Here is a 24,891-nt window from a genome sequence, read left to right as displayed (position 1 = left end):
GAATGATCTTTGCAATCTTAACCCTCTAAAAAAGTTGTCGAATAAGTTTTTTTATAGGGTAATTATGACCCAATATTATTCAAAATATCGTTGATATACAACAAAAATAATAGTGGACGTAATATAGATCCCTGAGAAACACCACGAAATAAATTTTTGGTCGATGAAATTGATTTTTAAAGAAAATTTCTGCAGGCTGACGATTGGCCCTCCTATTCTGGGGCATGGAGATTCTAAATTAACGCACCAACAATGGTTAATTCCAATCCTAAATCAATACCACTACCTCCTAAAGTGTCCACTTTTACCAATTAAACAAGCAGAATATTTGGAATTTATTTCATATATCGCCACATAAAATGCAAAACAACGTTATAACAAAAATACGAAATTATAAAATCGCTTGAACAGTATTTAAAACAATTGTGTTGATAACACTTTCAAACAGCTGTTTAAATTTGTTTGTTTATGTCAAAAACATATGACACGTTTTTAATGTTCTATAATCGCACTAAAGTGTTACGTTAAGTCAACATTACGGTTACATTACATCAACGGTCGGCTAACCCAGCCTTAATAGAGTGACCAGAAAAATTACGTACTAAAATTATCTAATATTTTCAACAAAATCCAACTTGGTCCTACAAAAATTTGGCCAAACAATCAAAGGTCTGCCGTCAAACTGATTACAAAGTTATCAAACAGTATTGGGAGATCTTGTCCTCGTTCAGGAAGAAGGAATGGTCCACATGATGTTTTTAAAGCCAATAAATAGAAAGCATTTTCAAAAGAGCTCCCAACATCCGGTAGGAAAGTAGGCCGGTTAGCTCACTACTCGGCTATTTGGTACGAAACATCGAACTTGGTCCTAAAAAAAGTTGGCCAAATAATCAAAGCTCTGCCGTCAAACTGATTCCAATGTTATTAAACAGTATCGGGAGAACTTGTCAGTTGATAGTAAACTTTGCTCAGGCAGAATGAATGGCCCACATGATGTTTCTAAGGCCAATAAATAGAAAGCATTTTTAAAAGAGCTCCCAACACATCCAGTAGCACAGCATCGCGGTCAGCTCAGTACTCAGACTATTTGGTACGTAAAGTTAATGCCAATGCAGTTTTAAAAACATACAAGGATCAAAAAGTTGCTGACACGAACTCTTCTAACAATTTAGATGCCAAGACAGTGCTTGGAAATTGAAGTCAAATTTTATAAAAAATATACCTGGTGCATAATGGATGATGAAACGTGTTTTCTGCAAAATTTTTCGCAGCTTCAGGGTTGCTGATGTTCGAAGGAATGTTGTATAAAAGTTTAGGACCTAAAAACAGAAGTGCAGTTTCGGCAAAAGAAGCCAAACATTTGTTACAAAGGGTTCTATAAATACCGAAATTTACATCAAGGATTGTTTACAAAAGAGAATGCTTTCATTCGTAAGAGTTCTTAATGTGTCCACTTATTTTTGGACAGATTTGGCATCCTGTCATTATGGTAAGCAAGGTCTTGAGTGGTACAAGAACAATAATATGGTATTTGTTTCAAGAGAGGCAAATCCTATAAACTGACTGGAGCTAAGTCCAGCGAAGAGATATTGGGTTCTTGTTAAAAGAGAATTGAAGAGCACAAAAAAGATGACCAAAAGTGTGGTAGATTTTAAATGGCCATGGACTACGTGTTCGAACAAAGTGACAGAAAGCACTATAAAAACCATAATGGAGGGGTTTCCGGAAAAGATTCAAAAATTCATCACTATTGATTGGAACTATAAAAATAATATTTTCTGTAAATTGTAATCATAATTTCATTCAAATAAAAAAATAATCAAAACTGTAGGCTTAGTGGTTTCTTCTTTATTAACATTAGGTTAGCAGGGGGCTCATTCGCCATAGGGGCACATGTGAATTTTTGGTGCTAACTTCTTGATATTTCGTGATACAAAAAATACATTGAATGTCAATAATAGTGAACAATAAGTGACAATATTTTTTTCGATCATTTAATTTCAAGTACGAAAAAAATTTATATTAAACCTCAAAACTCCCCCTTGGACTCATTCGCCAGTTACAAGAAATCCCTATGATGTAGAGCAAAATGTTGATAAAATATAGAAAAAATCAGTCACAATTTGTTTAATTTTTTTTTTTTGTTAAGTTATGTAAAATAAATAAACAATAAATATCTAGTTTATTATACTTTGTTTTGTCAATTAAGGTATAAAACAGTAAAATATTTTACTGGATTTTTTAGTTTTATTTTATAAACGACAAATCTGCCCCATCCCTTTGTCGTATTTATGCCATGGGTGGGGTGTTTTCGCCGATTTTGGTCAGTCTAGATATGTTAAAAATATATAAATATTGAGATGAGATAGGCAAGATTGAAATGAATAAAACTAAATCCGACATATCTAAGTATTCGAAACAAGAATAAAATTAAGAATATGTATTGTGGTTATAATTTGAGATCGCTTCAAAAAAAAAAGTGGCGTATGGTCCCCCTTCTACCCTATGTATGTTAAGATTTTTTCGATGTCACTGCTTATGATGTTACTTTATTTTCACTTTCAGTGATTAACATCACTGCTTTATTAGGACAAATGTATGAAGATCGAAGATTAAAACATATGAAGAATAAAGCGTGGCACATTATATTAATTAACTTTACATAGGAAGTCTTATGGTGTTTTATTTTCTGGCATAAATTATGCATTTATTCTGCCTTTTACCCTTCTTTGTGTTCTTTTCTGAAAAAAATGTAGTTTGGTCGTGTTCTTTTCTAATAATGTTACCCTAAAACCCTGAATATATGCTACATGTTTCACCCTCAATTTTATCAAAGGGTTAGAAATGCACCACTTTTTATGTAAGCAAAAAGTATAGTTTTATAATATTTAGAAGCTACATAAAAGAAAAGTGCATAAATGGTAATGATTTTTGTTCTATTGTGATCGTTAAAAATGCAAAACATTATGAGGGTATGCGCAACCTTTAACAAATGGTACAAAATATATAGGCAACATTTTGTGTCAGAAAAGAAAACACCATTACAGATATTTAAATTTCTAACTGAATTCATATGAAGTATTGATGGTAAATTTTAAGAATATAATAAAAAAAATCCAAGCTAAATTTGGAATAGAACTTGTATCTTTTATCATTACAATAACATGAATGTATGTATACGATAGCTACTAAATATGTAGGTCAAAATGTCCCTTAAAGACAAGCAAGATATATCAATTAAAAACACTCATTTGTTTATTAAATTATTAAAATGTTTAATTTTGTTTGTTTAAAATAATGTTTTTTATAATTCGCACAAGCTTGTTTAAATCCTGGTTCTTAGTTGAATTTTCAAATACAATTCAAAACTATAAAACCACATTCGATAACCTTAATCCCAATGAAAACACCTAACTATATATATGATGATTCCTATGCCTTAAAAAACTCACATATTTTGTTACTGCAGTTTTTCATAATATTGCACTCGGTTCTCTTAAGCTTACGTATGAATAAGTCTTATCTATGCTTTCAATTACGCGATTTCAGTAAAAATAGCTAAAGAACAATAAGAAAACTCAAAAGATTTGCTGCAAAACTATTGCGTTCTTATCATGTTTTATGTTCATCAAAAGGTGCACAGGTGCAACATAAACCTAAAAAAAATAACAAAAAAAAATATTCCACAGATAACGTTATTCTTAAAATACACTAAACAATTTGTATAAAAACCCCAGAGATTTTTGAAAATAGCAGCAGTCTTTAGGTATTGGATCTGATCGTTGCATCACACTCTAATCCGTGGACAGTTTGGAATTGAATTTTACGTGCTCGGTTAAAGGATTAAACCATGAAAATCGCCATTGTTTTATTGGCTATTGTCGCCCTAGTGGCTGGCAGCAGCATCTCTAAATCGGAAGTTAAAGTAGCCGATAAGGAATTTTTGGCCAAACAAAAGTTCCTTTTCGAAATTGTTTACCGTGTTGAGGATCCCTTGATGTTCGAGGAATGGATCAAAATGGGCAAATCTTTCACTTTTGACAAGGCTGACTACACTGTAAGTTACTCAAGATTTACCTCTATTTAAAACTCCTTCCTAACAATATTTATTTTCAAATTTCAGCACTTCGACATGTACATGGAGAAATTCTACGAAGCCTACAAATATGGTGCCATTTTACCCAAGGGTGAATTCTTCGGTGCTTTGGTACAGACCCACCTTAAACAAGCCTATGGTTTGTTCGAATTCTTCTACTACGCCAAGAACTGGGAAGTCTTCCAACGCAACGTTGCCTTTGCTCGTATGCACTGCAACGAAGGCATGTTTGTCTATGCTTTGACTTTGGCCGTCATCCACCGTGATGATTTCCATGGCTTGATCTTGCCCTCCATCTACGAAATCTTCCCTCAATACTTCTTCAACAGCAAATTCGTTTACGAAGCTGAGAAATTCGATTACGATGTCTGGAGCAAATACATCATGTACGAAAAGGAATACAAGGATATCCTCTACAAGGACTACGCTACCTTCTACAAGAACCACGACAACCACTACTACTACTTCTACACCAAGGACTTCAAGACCTACCAATGGTGGAAGATGATGGGTTTGGGTGAACACTGGTACTCTGAGGAACACTTCATGTTGCGCGAAAACATGGATGAATACTACAAGGACTCCAAATACTTGGAAATCTTCGAAGGCACCAAAATGTTCTTCATGCCTGTTGACTACACTCGTGACATTGAATTCTTCAACAAGGAATCTGCTTTGTCTTACTTCACTGAAGATGTTGGCATGAACGCTTACTGGTACTACCTCAACATGGACTACGCTTTCTTTTTGGATGGCGAAACCTACGGTTTGAACAAGGATCGTCGTGGTGAATACTGGTTGTACAATGTCCGTCAACTTTTGTCTCGTTACTACATGGAACGTTTGTCCCATGGTTTTGGTGAAATTCCTCACTTCTCCTTCTTGGATACCATCGAACATGGTTACAACCCTCAATTGGTTTACCACAACGGTGTTGGTTTCTCTTACCGCAAGAACTACTACGAAGTTGAAAGCTACGGCAAATACGATTACTACTACAAGGTTATGAACTTCTTTAACCGCTTGGATGAAATCATCACCAAGGGTGTCTACGTCACCAATGAAGGCAAGACCATTGATTTGCGCAAACCCGAATCTATTGAATACATTGGCAGCATCATGCAAGGCAATGTTGATACTTTCGACAGCTACTTCTTCAAATACTGGTACATGTTCGCCCATATGTACTTCGGTGATGTCAACACCCACGATTTCGAAGTATACCCCCACATTTTCTTAAACTACGAGACCATGATGCGTGATCCTATGTTCTACATGTTCTACAAGAAGATTGCCTCCGTCTACTTCCAATTCTTCAACTATGTTAAGCCTTATACTCACGAAGAGTTGTTGTTCCCTGGTGTCACCATCAAGGACGTTAAGGTTTCTGAATTGGTTACCTACTTCGATTTGGTCGACTTTGATGTCACCAACTTGATGAACGACAAGATGACTTTCGTTGATGGTCAATTCGTTTGGGACAAGACCTTGTTGGCTCGTCAAATGCGCCTTAACCACAAGCCTTTCGACTTCGATTTCGTTATTGAATCCGACAAAGCCCAAAAGGTTGTTATCCGCACCTACTTGGGTCCCAAATATGACGAATTCGGCCGTGTCATCTCTTTGACTGAAAACCGTGAAAACTTCATGGAACTCGATAGCTTCTTCTACACTCTTAAATCTGGTGTCAATGAATTCAAGCGCCAATCCAAGGACTTCTACTGGACCGTTGAGGACCGCACCACCTACACTGAATTGTACAAATACGTCATGCTTGCCTTCGAAGGCAAATACGAATTCCCCTTGGACATCAGTGAACCCCACTGTGGTTTCCCCGATCGCTTGGTCTTGCCCCATGGTTGGTACAAGGGTATGCCCATGCAATTCTTCTTCTATGTCACTCCCTTCACCGCTGAATACGAACAATTCTCCACCTACGACTACACCTACTCTTGCGGCATTGGCTCTGGTGTTCGCTACATCGATGAGATGCCTTTCGGCTATCCCTTCGATCGTGAAATCGATGAATACGAATTCTTCGTACCCAACATGTACTTCAAGGATGTCAAGATCTTCCACAAGGATACTTTCGATAAGTACTTCGAACACAAATACGAAAAGTTAGGTCACTTTGATTACAAATACTACAATTAGGTATTTGGTAGTTTAAAGAGTTGTGTAAGAATATGATGTGTTAATTAAGTAATAAAATAAAACTATAAATAATTACATCAAAATTTATTTGTTTTTTATTTGAAATGTTTGATTTTCAGAGTTTAGATATTATGAGATCAAGCAGTGTTATAGACTGTTTTTAATAAAGAGTTGTGCAAATGTATATATTTTAAAACAGCATGAAATCGATTAGGCTGTAAAATTGTACGAAAGATAGACAAATTTGTATGAAAATTATGGCTTAATAAAATTGATTCAAATCAAAATATTATTTACAAACGTTTTGATTGATGTTCAATATTTCATCTATATGAAAAACATTGAAATCTAGCTATTGAAAAAATCTAGATTTACAATGAATATGATTTTTGGAGTAACAAAGATTTGCCAGCGCTGTTATTAAGCTGTGCTATGTAACAGTTTTCAACCTTATCTCAAGATCACATTACCTCCTATACTTTTCAATATATATATATTACCACAGCCAATATTTTAAGCTTTTAAATATACCTCTTCAAATATAGTAAACTTATTTATAAAGTTCTTAGTTAAGAACTACTAATCAAGAGCTACAATAGACAATAAGCTAGAATGTATGATAACCTTAACCATGTATGAATTTACATATATCAGATGTGGAAAGAAATATTATAAAAATAAAAAACTGGCATCGCAATAAAAAGTTTATATTATCTGCTGAACTATTCACCGAAGTTGCAGTTGCAATATAAACATCAAAATACAAAAATATAGCTGATAAAGTGAATCTAAAAAAAGCAAATCAATTTGTATAAAAACCACTGAATATTTTGTTATCATCAGCAGTCTTTATGCATTGGAACTGATTGCTGCATCGCAATCTAATCTGTGAATAGTACATTTAAATTTTGCGTACTCTGCTGAAGGACTACAACATGAAAATCGCCATTATTTTACTGGCCATTGTTGGCTTGGTGGCTAGTGCCAATATTGCCGACAAGAAATTTAGAATTGCCGATAAGGAATTTTTGACCAAACAAAAGTTCCTTTTCGAAATTGTTTACCGTGTTGAGGACACCTTGATGTTTGAGGAGTGGATAAAATTGGGCAAATCGTTCACTTTTGACAAGGCTGACTACACTGTAAGTTACTCAAGATTATCCACTATCTAAAACACCTTTCTAATAATAATAATAATTTAAAAATTCCAGCACTTTGACATGTACATGGAGAAATTCTACGAAGCCTACAAATATGGTGCCATCTTACCCAAAGGAGAATTTTTCGGTGCCTTGGTACAGACCCACCTTAAACAAGCCTATGGTTTGTTCGAATTCTTCTACTACGCCAAGAACTGGGAAGTTTTCCAACGCAATGTTGCCTGGGCTCGTATGCAGTGCAACGAAGGCATGTTTGTTTATGCTTTGACTTTGGCCGTCATTCACCGTGATGATTTCCAAGGCCTAATCTTGCCGGCCATTCACGAAATCTTCCCTCAATACTTCTTCAACAGTAAATTCATATACAAAGCAAAGAAATTCGATTACGATAACTGGAGCAAATATATCATGTACGAAAAGACATACAAGGACATCCTCTACAAGGACTACGCTACCTTTTCCAAGAACAAGGATAACCAATACTACTACTACTTCACCAAAGACTTCAAGACCTACCAATGGTGGAAGATGATGGGGTTAGATGAACACTGGTACTCTGAGAAATATTTCATGTTGCGCGAAAACATCGCTGAATTCTATAATGACTCGAAATTCTTAGGAGTCTGTGAGAGCACTAAGATGTTCTTTATGCCTGTTGACTATACTCGTGACATTAAAATTTTTAACAAGGAATCTGTTTTGTCTTACTTCACTGAAGATGTTGGCATGAACGCTTACTGGTACTACCTCAACATGGATTATGCTTTCTTCTTGGATGGCGAAACCTATGGTTTGAACAAGGATCGTCGTGGTGAACACTGGTTGTACATTGTACGTCAACTTTTATCTCGTTACTATATGGAACGTTTGTCTCATGGTTTTGGTGAAATTCCGGGCTTCTCCTTCATGGACACAATCGAATACGGTTACAATCCTCAAATGGTTTACCACAACGGTGTTGGTTTCTCTTACCGCAAGAACTACTACGAAGTTGAAAGCTATGGTAAATTCGATTACTACTACAAGGTTATGGACTTCTTTAACCGCTTGGATGAAATCATCACCAAGGGTGTCTACGTTACCAATGAAGGCAAGACAATTGATTTGCGCAAATCCGAATCCATTAAATATATTGGCAGCATCATGCAAGGAAATGTTGATAATTTCGACAGCTACTTCTTCAAATACTGGTACATGTTCGCCCATATGTACTTTGGTGATGTCAACACCCACGATTTCGAAGTTTTCCCCCACATTTTCTTGAACTACGAGACCATGATGCGTGATCCTATGTTCTACATGTTCTACAAGAAGATTGCCTCCGTCTACTTCCAATTCTTCAACTATGTTAAGCCTTACATTCACGAAGAACTGTTGTTCCCTGGTGTCACCATCAAGGATGTTAAGGTTTCTGAATTGATTACCTACTTCGATTTGGTAGACTTTGATGTCACCAACTTGTTGAGCGATAAGATGACTTTTGTTGATGGTCAGTTCGTTTGGGACAAGACCTTGTTGGCTCGTCAAATGCGCCTCAACCATAAACCTTTTGACTTTGAATACACAGTTGAATCTGACAAATCGCAAAAGGTTGCTGTACGCGCCTTTTTGGGTCCCAAATACGATGAATTCGGCCGTGTCATCTCTTTGTCTAAAAACCGTGCAAACTTCATTGAAATAGATAGTTTCATCTACAATCTTACCTCCGGTGTCAATGTACTTAAACGCACTTCCAGAGAATTCTTCTGGACTATTGAAGACCGCACTACCTACACCGAAATGTACAAGTACGTCATGCTTGCTTTAGATGGAAATTACGATTTCCCCTTGTACATTAGTGAACCCCATTGTGGTTTCCCTGATCGCCTGATTTTGCCCCGTGGTTGGTACAAGGGTATGCCAATGCAATTCTTTTTCTATGTCTCTCCATTCACCGCTTCCTACGAACCCTACTCTACTTATGACTACACCTATTCTTGCGGTATTGGTTCTGGTGTTCGTTACATCGATGAAATGCCTTTCGGCTATCCTTTCGATCGTGAAATCGACGAATACGAATTCTTTGTACCCAACATGTACTTCAAGGATGTCAAGATCTATCATAAAGATTCTTTTGAGAAGTACTACGAGCAAAAGTATGAAAAGTTTGGTAATTTTGATTACAAATTATACCACGAATTATAGAGATGTTTATGGTGTTTAGTAAAATTATATATTTGAATAATAAATATGTCGATACTTGTAACAAATTTGTTGTTTTTTTCACATTTTTTTTTTAATTTGTAGCATTTATATTTTACACTGTTATTTAATGATTAATAAAATTGAGAATGGTTTATAATACGAAAGCGGTGTTAAAATATCATCTATCGTTTTAAAAAATATTAATGGTCACATCTATCGAAAGTTAATTCACAGATTCAATTGTCGTCATATTTTTAAACTGATAACAGCATATCAAATGTATTTAAGTAGGTATAGAAGTGGCCACTTAAAATCCGGACGGATTAAAACGAGCATAACTTTTAAATGAAACAACGTATGTTAACATTGTATATATGAAATTAAATATAAATTAATTAAGCTTTAAAAAAATATAACTGCTGGTTTATGTGTCTTTATTTCGAATACTTTTTCTGGCCTTTCTTTTTATGTCTCCTATTAATATCTGCTCAACTTTACTTCCCACTTCTACCGTTATTCCAGCATATTTATTCCACTTTGTTCTCATCAAAATCTGGTTATTTACTGTACCTGCACTCTGTTTCAATTTACGTTTAATAATTCTCCAATATATCTCGATTTGACGAAGATTTGGGCAATTTGTTTAATTGATGTGTTTTGCTATAACATCAATATTATTCTCATTATACCACTTCATAGTTGTATTTGAGTAATGACAACTTGTCATTGCGTAATGACAACTTGACTAAAATTTTGTTTTAGATGTGTGATGACTTATAAATGACAACAATCGCTTTTCCAAACTATCTTTTTATATATAATTCTGAAAATTCTTTAAAAACATTTCTGAAAATCTTGACTCTGCTAACAGCAGCTGCGGATTGCCTGCCAAATTATTATTTTTGTTCAATTTTATGTATTCATATTTAAAGACCACACAACCTCGAGCTGCCGAGATGTAAAATTTCTGACCTGATATCGGACAAAGTCGGATTTTCTAGATATTTGTGCACAATTTTGTCACTAGCTTCCTTTCCATTGTGTCTACACTTTTTAAAACTAAACATAATGACTTGCAATTCATTGTAGAAAAGCGGTAGATTTGTTGTTAAAAACATATGTAAATCTTTTTCCATTTTGATAACTGTGAGCTTTGTAATGATTACTACAGTGCGTACGGATTTTAAGTGGCCACTTCTTACTTATGGTCCTATATCGTTGACCAACTATATAAAGTCCAGAGATCAGCTTGCTTTGGCATAACTGGCGCAGACAAACTAGTCCTTCAGAGGCACCGAACACTATACTGCTCCTTATTCCAATAGACCTTCACATAATGGCCTGCAGCGCAGCGAAGCTTAATACATGTGGATGTTGTAGATCGAAAACATATGGCCACGCGGGGATTCTGGGCATACTGCCTCCGATCGTAAACCAACCTTCGGACTATATTACTGCATATACAATTTTTGATAATGTGTTCAAAGTCTCAATTTTCTCAAGGAGTTAATGGGGTATATAAAGACAGTTCTAATATCAGCTGTAGTGTTGGTTCTGATGTATTCTGTGACAAACTTGCGATAGGTATCTCAAACTGTCTTCGGAATGAATGTAGTGTTTTTCAGGCCGACATTTTTGCAATCGTGGTAGCTTGTAATATACTACATGACCATAATACTGGCAGCAATATTGATATTTTTTTTCGAAAGCCGGGCAGCTCTTCTCTCACTGAATATAAGAATGCTCTGTCAAGAGTGGTTCATCTATCTGACATTACTTTAGTTTGGGTTCCTGTGCATAGAGAGTACTATGGCAATAAACAGGCAGACGAGTTAGCCAGAAAGTGATCTTCATTGGATATCTCCAATGCAGTTTCAGTAGCAATTCCACTGGGGACTATTAAAAGTATTATCTTCAGACACCTTCTTACAAAAGCTGAAAATAGATGGTGTAACTCTTTTAACGAACTATACAACTGATAAACCGTAATAGAAGGGATATATCAAGCTTGCAGGCAGTATTAACGGGGAACTGAATGCTAGCCAAGTATGCAAGTAGCCTTGGACTCCCATTTAACCCTTTCGGGACTACTGAGATAATACGTCCCAGCAAATTATCAAATGCAATTTCTTATCTAAATAACACCTAAACCATGTTTAAGAGTTCATTATAATATTTGAATAGAAACATAACGGTACATGTCAGCGTATTCATGTATCTTTTAAATGAATTTCACAACATTGTTGAAATTTGAGCTGTTTGAAGACGGCCGCACAGCAGTATAGAACAAATATAGAGGGAAATAAATCTCTAACTTCTAAACGCAGAGTCCAATTTGTATGAAATTTGACATGCGCAAAGAGGAAGTCGTGTAGATGTTCCTGTTTTGAATTTGGATCTCATGGACCCATCAGGGCCGCGGCCAGTGGATCCCAAAATAGGTCACTTTGGGATCCCCTTGTTTGGATTCCGATTTGAAAATGAAGAATCTCCTCGAATCTATCAATTATCTCTTATACCTTAGAAGAAATTCGTATTTGAAAATAAAATTTTCAAAATTTTTACCCACCTTGCTCCGGTTTTTTGATATCAGAGTGTCCAAATATTTCCCGAATTTCTCCATTTTTATTTTATTATACCAGTATGCTCTTCTGTCTTCACTTGGTATCGAAAATTTACAAAGATGATATGCTCAGGCTGCAACAACGCTTTGTGGTTTGGACTATTCCACAAATTAAATCCCTAATTGTATTTATAAAATGCTATAAATAAGCAAATAAATGTGAACTTTCATCCAAATTTAATAATAATCTGAGGTTTTATTAATTTTTAAATTTCGAATTTCCCATCAAGACCACGGGTTGGGATTATATGTCCCAGGATAAAAGGATGATTTCAGGATTTCAGAGTATGCAGAACATAATATTTTTTCCTAATCTTTTAGAATATGCAAAAATTTCTACCATATATATTTTGGTTCTCAAAATAAAACCCCGTCCCGAAGCAAGGATAGGGAAAAAAAGGAAACGATTTTCCACCTTCTCTGCGAATACCCAGCCCTGAGTGCCCAAAGGCACAGATCCTGGAAAGCTACATATTAACTAACCTTGGTGAGGTATCTGGGTCTAGACTTAATGACCAACTGAGATAACTCACTGCAACAGGTTCGAAATTTTAGCATCATTACAATGTAAATCACACTTCATCTAACGAGTAGAGTGGTCTTGTCAAAACGGGGTCCTTTCGACTCTAACTTACTGCTCACTGCTAGCATAGCGAGTACTTATATACTAATTTATCATTTTCAAACTCCAACTTCAATCAAATCGAAAAATTATATGCCAGAATATTGGGATTACCATATTCTTCCATATTATTGGCTGATGTCAAAAGGCAGTCAACAATTGGTTTAAAACCCGAAAGTTTAATTTGTTCTTTATTTTCGAGGGATTTTATGTTGAATGCAACAATTTTACCTAAATATTTATTTAGAAAAACCTCCATAACTTATGTTAGTTTTAAGTAATTGCTTATCACAACATCAGAAAGCATTATCATGTGCAATTCCACACATCAAACTCTTCTTCCTCTTAAGCGTACTGATCAATTCTTCTTCGATTCTCTTTGACACTTTTAAGATCATATTTTTCAAGAATTATATTAGATTATCGCTGATCTATGAGAATGAAAAATAAGTCATTATTTGCAGAATATGGAGGAAACAGTTTTGAGAAAGTGAGATTTGTTAAAATTAATCTACTATACTTTAAAATTCATTAAAAAAAGGGAGACATATATAAGTTCAAAATGTGGCTAATTATGAAACTGTTGTTTACTATAATATTAGTCTTAAATTTATTCAAGACCTATTATTTTACACATTATTTAACTACCTTAGAACAATTCTTAAGTAATTAATAAGCAATTGTTTTTGGATCTTCAGCACATTAGACATAGTTTAGTTTAGAGTTTAAAGGGTTCAGATCCTGTTTCATATAAACACAAAAATAATAGAAATATTATTAAACTATGTTGAAAAACTTCTAATTAAAAGCCAAATATAGAAAAACTAATTCAGCTCCACTGATAACCTTACGATTGTCGAAATTTTGCATATAACACCCAGTAAAAACAACATAAAAATATCTCACATATGTATGCAGCACAGCAAGTGCGTTCTTATCAAACCTAATGTTCATTAAATAGTAAACAGGTGCAACATAAAAAATATCAAAACAAATAACATAACTGATAAGTACAATTATTCCTAGACAAATTTTGTATAAAAACCCCAGCTTATTTTGCAAACATCAGCAGTCTTTAGGTATTGGTACTGATCGTTGCATCACACTCTAATCCGTGGACAGTTTGGATTTTTATTTTACGTGCTGTGTTGGAAAAAACTAAACAATGAAAATCGCCATTGTTTTATTGGCCATTGTTGGCTTGGTGGCTAGCGCCAGCATTACCGACAAGAAGGTTAAAATTGCCGATAAGGACTTTTTGGCCAAACAAAAGTTCCTTTTCGAAATTGTTTACCGTGTTGAGGATCCCTTGATGTTCGAGGAATGGATCAAAATGGGCAAATCCTTCACTTTTGACAAGTCTGACTACACTGTAGGTTATTCAAGGTTCTCCACTATCTAAAACTCCTTTCTAATAATAATTATTTTAAAATTCCAGCACTTCGACATGTACATGGAGAAATTCTACGAAGCCTACAAACATGATGCCATCTTACCCAAAGGCGAATTCTTCGGCGCTTTGGTAAAGACCCACCTTAAACAAGCCTATGGTTTGTTCGAATTCTTCTACTATGCCAAGAACTGGGAAGTCTTCCAAAGCAATGTTGCCTGGGCTCGTATGCACTGCAACGAAGGCATGTTTGTCTATGCTTTGACTTTGGCGGTCATCCACCGTGATGATTTCCATGGCTTGATCTTGCCTTCCATCTACGAAATTTTCCCTCAATACTTCTTCAACAGCAAATTCGTTTACGAAGCTGAGAAATTCGATTACGATGTCTGGAGCAAATACATCATGTACGAAAAGGAATACAAGGATATCCTCTACAAGGACTACTCTACCTTCTACAAGAACCACGACAACCATTACTACTACTACTTCACCAAGGACTTCAAGACCTACCAATGGTGGAAGATGATGGGTTTGGGTGAACACTGGTACTCTGAGGAACACTTCATGTTGCGCGAAAACATGGACGCCAAAGACTCCAAATACTTGGAAATCTTCGAAGGCACCAAGATGTTCTTCATGCCTGTTGACTACACTCGTGATATTGAATTCTACAACAAGGAATCCGCTTTGTCTTACTTCACTGAAGATGTTGGTTTCAACGCCTACTGGTACTACCTCAACATGGACTACGCTTTCTTCTTGGATGGCGAAACCTACGGTTTGAACAAGGATCGTCGTGGTGAATACTGGTTGTACAATGTCCGTCAACTTTTGTCTCGTTACTACATGGAACGTTTGTCTCATGGTTTTGGTGAAATTCCTGCCTTCTCCTTTATCGACACCATCGAATACGGTTACAACCCTCAATTGGTTTACCACAATGGTGTTGGTTTCTCTTACCGCAAGAACTACTACGAAGTCGAAAGCTTTGGCAAATTTGACTACTACTACAAGGTTATGGACTTCTTCAACCGCTTGGATGAAATCATCACCAAGGGTGTCTATGTCACTTATGAAGGTAAAACCATTGATTTGCGCAAACCCGAATCCATTGAATACATTGGCAGCATTATGCAAGGCAATGTTGATACTTTTGACAAATACTTCTTCAAGTACTGGTACATGTTCGCCCATATGTACTTCGGTGATGTCAACACCCACGATTTCGAAGTATACCCCCACATTTTCTTGAATTACGAGACCATGATGCGTGATCCTATGTTCTACATGTTCTACAAGAAGATTGCCTCCGTCTACTTCCAATTCTTCAACTATGTTAAGCCCTACACTCACGAAGAATTGTTGTTCCCTGGTGTTACCATCAAGGACGTTAAGGTTTCTGAATTGGTTACCTACTTCGATTTGGTCGACTTTGATGTCACCAACTTGATGAACGACAAGATGACTTTCGTTGATGGCCAATTCGTTTGGGACAAGACCTTGTTGGCTCGTCAAATGCGCCTTAACCACAAGCCTTTCGACTTCGATTTCGTTATTGAATCTGACAAAGCCCAAAAGGTTGTTATCCGCACCTACTTGGGTCCCAAATATGACGAATTCGGCCGTGTTATCTCCTTGACTGAAAACCGTGAAAACTTCATGGAACTCGATAGCTTCTTCTACACTCTTAAATCTGGTGTCAATGAATTCAAGCGTTACTCCAAGGACTTCTACTGGACCGTTGAGGACCGCACCACCTACACTGAATTGTACAAGTACGTCATGCTTGCCTTCGAAGGCAAATACGACTTCCCCTTGGACATCAGCGAACCCCACTGTGGTTTCCCCGATCGTTTGGTCTTGCCTCATGGTTGGTACAAGGGTATGCCCATGCAATTCTTCTTCTACGTCACTCCCTTCACCGCTGAATACGAACAATTCTCCACCTACGACTACTCTTACGCTTGCGGCATTGGCTCTGGTGTTCGTTACATCGATGAGATGCCTTTCGGCTACCCCTTCGATCGTGAAATCGATGAATACGAATTCTTTGTGCCCAACATGTACTTCAAGGATGTCAAGATCTTCCACAAGGATACTTTCGAAAAGTACTTTGAACACAAATACGAAAAGTTAGGCCATTTCGATCATGAATACTACCATTAAATATTATCTAATGTCAGGAGTTGTGAAAGATATATCGCGATATGATGTGATAATTGATTAATAAAATTAAGTTAATACAATGTAAATAAAAATAATTACATCAAATTTAATGTTTTTTATTTAAAATTTTTGTTTTCAGATGTAGTATTTGTAAAATCACTGACTCATTGGTTCTACTGAGTTGGTATTATAGTTAAAAAAAATATTTAAAATTACTAAAGAAAGGAATAGAATTTTGTTCCACGATGACATGGATAAAAATTTTATTTACGATTAGATCACTAACCGTTTGAATCTCCAAATTATCTTCATTTGTAGATGTATAAAATGATATGTGCTTATAATACTTAATTTCTTTAATTGGTTTTATAATACTCATGCAAATACGAATTTTAAAATAAAATTATCTGTCAACATAAAAAGAAGTTAAATTTTCGTTTCGTGATTCAAAAGATAGAACTCATTAATTGGACCCATTTTTTTTGAGATGAACACGCACGCTTTTTTATCATTCCTTTATTTAGTGTCATGTCATACATAGGCATGTGGATCTGAATACATCTGGACGTTTTAGTTTTCTTTGTTTATTCTATGATTTATTTAGGTCCAAGGAGCTACTAGCTCTCGACCTATCTAAGAGCTATTTGGTTATATGTATTACAAAATACTATATTATAATACTATATATGAAACTTATATTTTTGAGAAGAGCTAGGGACGCTAGTTAATTGATCATTTTTTGGGTTTTTATTTTTCACCTGCCCTGAGTACTACTAATGCATACTGTAGTGTACCGAATTGTAGTAATTAAGTATTTACATCGTTTTTGGGTACTTAACACTCTGGCGAAGCTACTAGATACTCTCAGAGTTGTATTCTTTTGACAAATTCAAAAAATAATTAACGGGACAAAATAAATACTGTTTAAAAGTACATCTTTCCTGTAGATAAACGTAAATAAATCGCTATTAAATACAAAACTCTAAAGTAAAAACTATTTTAAAATGTGCTCTAGAAAGTGTAAAATAAACCCAGACCATTTTTGTTTTATTTGCAGAAAAATTATTCAGTCAAATCGAGGTTTTCCTATAACACAAACACTGCAAAATGCTTATTTACATAAAATTAAAAATTTCGTAAAAGCTTTAGATAAGACAAAACCAGCATTTCCCGAGTCTTTCTGAGGCTAAACTAAAAGAAGGGATATTTTTGTGGGTCCTCAAATAAGAAAAGTTTTGGTTGATACCAAAAAGTCAAAATTACAGAGATAATGTTGCGAATTTATTACATAATTTTGAATTGATGAGTGTAAATATGTGCCTCAAAATTCACTTTTTACATTCTCATGCGGATTTTTTCCCGGAAATCCTCGTACACATGAGTGACGAACATGGAGAGCGTTTTCATCAAGATTTTAAGTTTTTCGAGAGGAATTATCAAGGTTTTTGGGATCAGAATATGCTAGGAGACTACTGTTGAAGTGTCGTGAGGGAGACAAATGAAAATAATTATAAAAAGAGGACTAAACACTTCACTTTTAATGTTTTTGTCCTAATTTAATGTACATTTTTATGTGTTTCGTTTTTAAAAAATATCTCAAAAGTTTGACGTCCAGGATTTTTTTTAATATTTTTTCCGAAGTTAGAAGACCTAAATACACAAATCCCCATATGTTTCAATTCATGAACAAAAACCTTGTAAACTAGTGTTATTTATTACACTTTGGAACACAATCAAAAACTTTCATTAGTGAAATTGGAACTTCAGGAAAACTTTTTCTCATTTTTTTAAAGAAAAATTTCTTCAGCATCATTTCTACTTCATTCGTGTTTGGCTAGGCTTTTAGGAGTTTAGGACAAAAAGACAAAATCATCTACACAAATTTGATTTTTTGATTGCAAATTAGATACAGGTTTTTGATTGCAAACCCCTATTAAAACATGGATTGAAACTAAATCAGACCCAGCGATAACCTTAAGACTGTATGTCCTATACACAGAAAAATTCCAACAGAACTGATAAATACAATTTAAATATAAACACCCGGACAAGGACGAAGCAATGAAAATCCTCTTTGCTTTATTGAACATTTTTGGTCTAATGACTGGCAGCAGCATCTCCAAGTACGAAATAAAATATAAGGAGTTTTGTTTTTATACCCTACACCACCACAGTGTAACGCCCAAAAATATTAGTCTAACACCCACCTTAAAGTATAACGATCGACTTAGAATCACTTTCTGAGTCGATTAAGCGATGTCCGTCCGTCTGTTCGGCTGGCTGGCTGGCAGTCATTGTAAACCTTGTGCGCAGAGTACAGGTCGCAATTTTGAAGATATTTCGATCAAATTTGGTACATATTACTTTTTCGGCTCAAGAACCAAGCCTATTGAAACTGGCTGAAATCGGTCCACTATTTCACCTAGCCCCCATACAAATTTCCTTCCGAAATTGAACTTTATCGGTCATAAATGTTTAATTTATATATGTATCTCCACAAATTCCACTCCAAATAAGTTTTATATACACAAAATTCATGTCACCAAATTTTGTTACGATCGGTCTATAATTAGTCATAGCTCCCATATAGACCCGCTTCCGAAAATCACTTTAACGTGCATAAATCGCTTAAAAATGTTGGTAAACATACAAAATTCAACATAGTTAACTTTAATATAGACATAAATCACACGACCTAATTTCATGGTGATCGGTCCATAATTGGTCATAGCGCCCATATAACCCCACTTCCGAAAATCACTCAAAAATATAAATTATTGAAATTTTAAAAGAAAAATTTTTTTTGCTCTTTTACTTAGTGTAGAGTATTATATGATCGGGCTTGACCAACCATACTTTCTTACTTGTTTTTTTCTGTATTTTGTTTGAATTTCTGTATTATATCAAGAACTGGAAAGTTTTTCTACGCAGTGCTGTCTGGGCTCGTAGTAGATGAACTGTTGTTCCCTGGTGTCACCATCAAGAACGTTAAGGTCAGTGAATTGGTTACCTACTTCGATTTGGTCGACTTTGATGTCACCAAGTTGATGAACGACGAGATGACTTTCGTTGATGGTCAATTCGTTTGGGACCAGTCCTTGTTGACTGTCAATGATTGCTTTCAACTTTGAATTTACCATTGAGTCTGACTTATCCCAAGAGATTATTGTACAGGAATACTTGGATCCCAAATACGATTAAGTCCGCTGTGTCTTCTCATTTGCCTAAAACCGAGAAAATTTCATGGAACTGGGCAGCTTAATATACAGACTAAAGGCAGACATTAATAAATTTAGTCGTAGCTCCAAAGACTTCTATAGGATAGCGCAACATCGCACTACTTACACTGAACTATAGAAATATTTCATGCTGGCTTTCGAAGGTAAGTACGAGTTTTCTTGAATATCATCGAAACCCACTGTGGCTTCCTTTAGAGTTTGGTTTTACCCCAGTGTTGGCACAAGGATAAACCCTTGGAATTCTTCTTCTGCGCAATTCCCGTCGCAGCTTTCTATGAACCTTTATCAAACTACGACTACACTTGTGGTTACATCGATGACTTTCGTTTCCGAAATACGTTTGTTCGAAAAATTGACAAATATGAATTCTTCGTAACCAATATGTATTTCAAGGATACAAAGATTTATCTCCAAGACTATTTTCAGAACAAAAATATTATAACTTCGGTCATTTCGATCAGGATATTTATTATCATATGTAACTAGTTTATAAAGATATATGAAAGTATATACAACAAATTTATTGCTATTTAATTAATTTTATGTTTCTCTAGAGTTGTGAATTTAAGAAATAGACTCCTAGTACCTACAATATATCGGGATCCCCGATAGTAAAGATTTTAATTTGTTAATTTGACTTCATTGTCATTCAATAACGATTAAAGTTGTTTACAATAAATCTTCTTCTGAAATTTTATTTGTATAAAGGGGAGGGTATAATGCGTTTGCGCAGATGTTTGTAACGCCCAAAAATCGACTTAGAATCACGTCCGTCCGTCTGGTCGGCTGGCTGGCTGTCCATGTAAACCTTGAGCGCAGAGTACAGGTCGCAATTTTGAAGATATTTCGATGAAATTTGGTACATATTATATTTTCGGCTCAAGGACCAAGCCTATTAAAACTAGTTGAAATCGGTCAATTATTTCACCTAGCCCCCACACAAATGTCCTCCCGAAATTGGACTTTATCGGTAATATATGTTTAATTTATATATGTATCTCCACAAATTCCGCTCCAAATAAGTTTTATATACACAAAATTCATGTCACCAAATTTTGTACAAATCGCTTAAAAATGTTGGTATACACACATAGTTCAACTTAGTTAACTTTAATATAGACATAAATCACACGACCTAATTTCATGGTGATCGGTGCATAATTGGTCATAGCCCCCATATAAGGTTCACTTCCGAAAATCACTCAAAAATATAAATTATTGAAATTTTAAAAGAAAAATGTTTTTGCTCTTTTACTTAGTGTAGGGTATTATATGGCCGGCTTGACCGATCATACTTTCTTACTTGTTTTAATTTAATGAAAGTCAACAAGTTATGTAAATACAGATTTGTCAATATATCATCTCGTCACAGTTGAAATATCACATAATCTAGTTGTTTGACCGGCTTTGAGCAATAATATCCTTCATTGTAAATTAGCAGTCATTTGCTCCGTTTTTTTTCTGGAAACACAAAAGCCACGAAAGAGATGATTCATCTACAACTAAACAGATAAAAGTACGAACTTTCCAGACAACCAGATTGCTAATAATAAGAAACTAAAAACAAATCTAATCAACAGAAAATTCTACAATATCATTAGACTTTATGTCGGCAGATCTCTAATCACATATGGAATAACACAAAACTAAACCAGCCTCTCTGATAACCTTTTAATTGTCCGAATTTTATGTGTAATCAGTAGTGAAAATAAACATCCTATTAAATTCAAACAAACAACAATTACCCAAAACTTAATATAAACAAAACGAATGCGTTATTATTATCTTTAATAACCAACAAGGTGCAAAATAAACATAAACATATCAAAACAAAACAAATATTTCAACTGATAAACATCTGCCGAAAACAAACAAATAAATTAATTTGTATATAAACCCCAGTTTATTTAGCAAACATCAGCAGTCTTTAGGTATTGGAACTGATCGTTGCATCACACTCTAATTCGTGGACAGTTTGGATTTGTGCAAAAAAAAAAAACTAAGCAATGAAAATCGCCATTGTTTTATTGGCCATTGTTGGCTTGGTGGCTAGCGCCAGCATTACCGACAAAAAGGTTAAAATTGCCGATAAGGACTTTTTGGCCAAACAAAAGTTCCTTTTCGAAATTGTTTACCGTGTCGAGGATCCCTTGATGTTCGAGGAATGGATTAAAATGGGCAAATCTTTCACTTTTGACAAGGCTGACTACACTGTAAGTTTCTCTAAATACTCCTCTATCTAAAATTCCTTTCTAACTATAATACTTTAAAAATTTCAGCACTTTGACATGTACATGGAGAAATTCTACGAAGCCTATAAATATGGTGCCATCTTACCCAAGGGCGAATTCTTCGGCGCTTTGGTAGAAACCCACCTTAAACAAGCCTATGGTTTGTTCGAATTCTTCTACTATGCCAAGAACTGGGAAGTCTTCCAAAGCAATGTTGCCTGGGCTCGTATGCACTGCAACGAAGGCATGTTTGTCTATGCTTTGACTTTGGCCGTCATCCACCGTGATGATTTCCATGGCTTAATCTTGCCTTCCATCTACGAAATCTTCCCTCAATACTTCTTCAACAGCAAATTCGTTTACGAAGCTGAGAAATTCGATTACGATGTCTGGAGCAAATACATCATGTACGAAAAGGAATACAAGGATATCCTCTACAAGGACTACGCTACCTTCTACAAGAACCACGACAACCACTACTACTACTTCTACACCAAGGACTTCAAGACCTACCAATGGTGGAAGATGATGGGTTTGGGTGAACACTGGTACTCTGAGGACCGTTTCATGTTGCGCGATAACATGGACAAATACAACAAGGACTCTAAATACTTGGAAATCTTCGAAGGCACCAAGATGTTCTTCATGCCTGTTGACTATACTCGTGACATTGAATTCTTCAACAAGGAATCTGCTTTGTCTTACTTCACCGAGGATGTTGGTTTCAACGCCTACTGGTACTACCTCAACATGGACTACGCTTTCTTCTTGGACGGCAAGACCTACGGTTTAAACAAGGATCGTCGTGGTGAATACTGGTTGTACAATGTCCGTCAACTTTTGTCTCGTTACTACATGGAACGTTTGTCTCATGGTTTTGGTGAAATTCCCGCCTTCTCCTTCATTGACAGTATCGAATACGGTTACAACCCTCAATTGGTTTACCACAACGGTGTTGGTTTCTCTTACCGCAAGAACTACTACGAAGTCGAAAGCTTTGGCAAATTCGACTACTACTACAAGGTTATGGACTTCTTTAACCGCTTGGATGAAATCATCACCAAGGGTGTCTATGTCACTTATGAAGGCAAGACCATTGATTTGCGCAAACCCGAATCTATTGAATACATTGGCAGCATCATGCAAGGCAATGTTGATACTTTCGATAACTACTTCTTCAAATACTGGTACATGTTCGCCCATATGTACTTCGGTGATGTCAACACACACGATTTCGAAGTATTCCCCCACATTTTCTTGAACTACGAGACCATGATGCGTGATCCTATGTTCTACATGTTCTACAAGAAGATTGCCTCCGTCTACTTCCAATTCTTCAACTATGTTAAGCCTTACACTCACGAAGAATTGTTGTTCCCTGGTGTCACCATCAAGGACGTTAAGGTTTCTGAATTGGTTACCTACTTCGATTTGGTCGACTTTGATGTCACCAACTTGATGAACGACAAGATGACTTTCGTTGATGGTCAATTCGTTTGGGACAAGACCTTGTTGGCTCGTCAAATGCGCCTCAACCACAAGCCTTTCGACTTCGATTTCGTTATTGAATCTGACAAAGCCCAAAAGGTTGTTATCCGCACCTACTTGGGTCCCAAATACGATGAATTCGGCCGTGTTATTTCCTTGACTGAAAACCGTGAAAACTTCATGGAACTTGATAGCTTCGTCTACACTCTTAAATCTGGTGTCAATGAATTCAAGCGCTACTCCAAGGACTTCTACTGGACCGTTGAGGACCGCACCACCTACACTGAATTGTACAAATACGTCATGCTTGCCTTCGAAGGCAAATACGACTTCCCCTTGGACATCAGCGAACCCCACTGTGGCTTCCCCGATCGTTTGGTCTTGCCCCATGGTTGGTACAAGGGTATGCCCATGCAATTCTTCTTCTACGTCACTCCCTTCACCGCTGAATACGAACAATTCTCCACCTACGACTACTCTTACGCTTGCGGCATTGGCTCTGGTGTTCGTTACATCGATGAAATGCCTTTCGGTTATCCCTTCGATCGTGAAATTGATGAATATGAATTCTTCGTACCCAACATGTACTTCAAGGATGTTAAGATCTTCCACCAAGATACTTTTGAAAAGTACTTTGAACACAAATACGAAAAGTTCGGTCACTTCGATTACAACTACCATCATTAAGTATGCATTTATTGTTAAACGTTTGTTGAATGTATAGTAATTGATAGCAAATTATTGTGATTATGAAAAAACTAGCATAATATAGTAGTGATAATAAAATAAATTTTAAAATAAATGAATTAAAGAAATGTAAATTGAATGTGTTTTATTACATTGTTGATTGTAAGGTGTGATGTAGGATTTAGAATTAAAGTTTATTTATTTAAGGTTTAAATATAATTGATATCCCATTTCATTTACCCTCAGCATACATGCATATTTCGTGTTTGGATTTGAAAGCTCATTAAAAAATGTCCGTTTAAGGTATCGTAATAATTTTTGAAATTTAAAAAGATTTGTTATGTTTTTAATGAAGAGTAAAATAAATAATTTTTAAAACATAAATTTGAGTATAATTTTTATGCAGTTCAATATTTAGACTATTTTTATAAAGCCTACTCCACTGTCCTCTTTTTTGAGCGGACGGGTAACTGTTAAATCTATTCCCATAAATATATTTTTTATAATTTATGAAGAAATTTTAAATACTCTATGCTACATTACTTTAGTTTAATGATAAACTTAGGATTTCTTTAATAAAATCACTATTTTCGACCTTTATTTAAACATTTTAGCTTAATTCTTGTTAAATGTATGCAGTTCAAAATTTTGGATTTGATTATTTTTCGCGACTAGTTGAGATTTAAAAAAAGTCTTCATGTGCAATCACAATTTAAACACAAATTTGATGAGCTTGTATATTATTCACATAATAAGGACTGAAACCGAAAAAACCTTAACACACGTTTTTCCTTAAAGGAGGAACCATGTGAAAGCAGACAGCAGTCGGATTTACCATATCCGATTTT

General features: G+C 35.5%; 5 protein-coding genes across 6 annotated transcripts in view; 4 read left to right on the top strand and 1 right to left on the bottom strand.

Moving 5' to 3' along the window:
• Window positions 1-24,891, bottom strand: part of Sema1a (semaphorin 1a) — a 751,515-nt gene that overhangs the window by 384,308 nt on the left and 342,316 nt on the right. The window lies entirely within an intron of this gene.
• LOC135950170 (arylphorin subunit C223-like) lies at window positions 3,760-6,333 on the top strand. Its single transcript, XM_065499697.1, has 2 exons — window positions 3,760-4,057; window positions 4,124-6,333. Exons 1-2 carry the CDS (start codon window positions 3,851-3,853, stop codon window positions 6,248-6,250), a joined length of 2,334 nt encoding a protein of 777 aa, XP_065355769.1. The 5' UTR covers window positions 3,760-3,850; the 3' UTR covers window positions 6,251-6,333.
• On the top strand, window positions 7,150-16,503 carry LOC135950171 (arylphorin subunit C223-like). Of its 2 annotated transcripts, XM_065499698.1 has the most exons (3): window positions 7,150-7,392; window positions 7,462-8,436; window positions 15,247-16,503. In XM_065499698.1, the coding sequence occupies exons 1-3, from the start codon at window positions 7,186-7,188 to the stop codon at window positions 16,396-16,398; spliced, it is 2,334 nt and encodes a 777-aa protein (XP_065355770.1). In that variant the 5' UTR covers window positions 7,150-7,185; the 3' UTR covers window positions 16,399-16,503. The 2 variants fall into 2 exon arrangements, with proteins under 2 accessions (XP_065355770.1, XP_065355771.1); XM_065499699.1 differs by lacking the exons at window positions 7,150-7,392; window positions 7,462-8,436 and adding an exon at window positions 13,918-14,211 and having other exon boundaries at window positions 14,278-16,503.
• Window positions 8,554-9,659, top strand: LOC135952629 (arylphorin subunit A4-like). The gene has a single exon (XM_065502635.1). It carries the CDS (start codon window positions 8,554-8,556, stop codon window positions 9,592-9,594), a length of 1,041 nt encoding a protein of 346 aa, XP_065358707.1. The 3' UTR covers window positions 9,595-9,659.
• LOC135950172 (arylphorin subunit C223) lies at window positions 21,629-24,177 on the top strand. Its single transcript, XM_065499700.1, has 2 exons — window positions 21,629-21,850; window positions 21,917-24,177. The coding sequence occupies exons 1-2, from the start codon at window positions 21,644-21,646 to the stop codon at window positions 24,041-24,043; spliced, it is 2,334 nt and encodes a 777-aa protein (XP_065355772.1). The 5' UTR covers window positions 21,629-21,643; the 3' UTR covers window positions 24,044-24,177.

The sequence above is a fragment of the Calliphora vicina genome, chromosome 2 (assembly GCF_958450345.1).
Source record: "Calliphora vicina chromosome 2, idCalVici1.1, whole genome shotgun sequence".
Lineage (NCBI taxonomy): Eukaryota > Metazoa > Arthropoda > Insecta > Diptera > Calliphoridae > Calliphora > Calliphora vicina.
Note: the sequence above shows the minus strand (reverse complement) of the source record. Positions and strands in the feature narration are given on the sequence as shown.

Excerpts from the sequence above, each read along its gene's own strand:
- LOC135950170 (XM_065499697.1), top strand. The coding sequence starts at position 3,851 with ATGAAAATCGCCATTGTTTTATTGGCTATTGTCGCCCTAGTGGCTGGC. Across the intron at positions 4,058-4,123 it reads TTGACAAGGCTGACTACACT|CACTTCGACATGTACATGGA; the intron begins GTAAGTTACTCA and ends TTCAAATTTCAG.
- LOC135950171 (XM_065499698.1), top strand. The coding sequence starts at position 7,186 with ATGAAAATCGCCATTATTTTACTGGCCATTGTTGGCTTGGTGGCTAGT. Across the intron at positions 7,393-7,461 it reads TTGACAAGGCTGACTACACT|CACTTTGACATGTACATGGA; the intron begins GTAAGTTACTCA and ends TAAAAATTCCAG. Across the intron at positions 8,437-15,246 it reads AATTCGATTACTACTACAAG|GTTATGGACTTCTTCAACCG; the intron begins GTTATGGACTTC and ends TACTACTACAAG.
- LOC135952629 (XM_065502635.1), top strand. The coding sequence starts at position 8,554 with ATGCAAGGAAATGTTGATAATTTCGACAGCTACTTCTTCAAATACTGG.
- LOC135950172 (XM_065499700.1), top strand. The coding sequence starts at position 21,644 with ATGAAAATCGCCATTGTTTTATTGGCCATTGTTGGCTTGGTGGCTAGC. Across the intron at positions 21,851-21,916 it reads TTGACAAGGCTGACTACACT|CACTTTGACATGTACATGGA; the intron begins GTAAGTTTCTCT and ends TAAAAATTTCAG.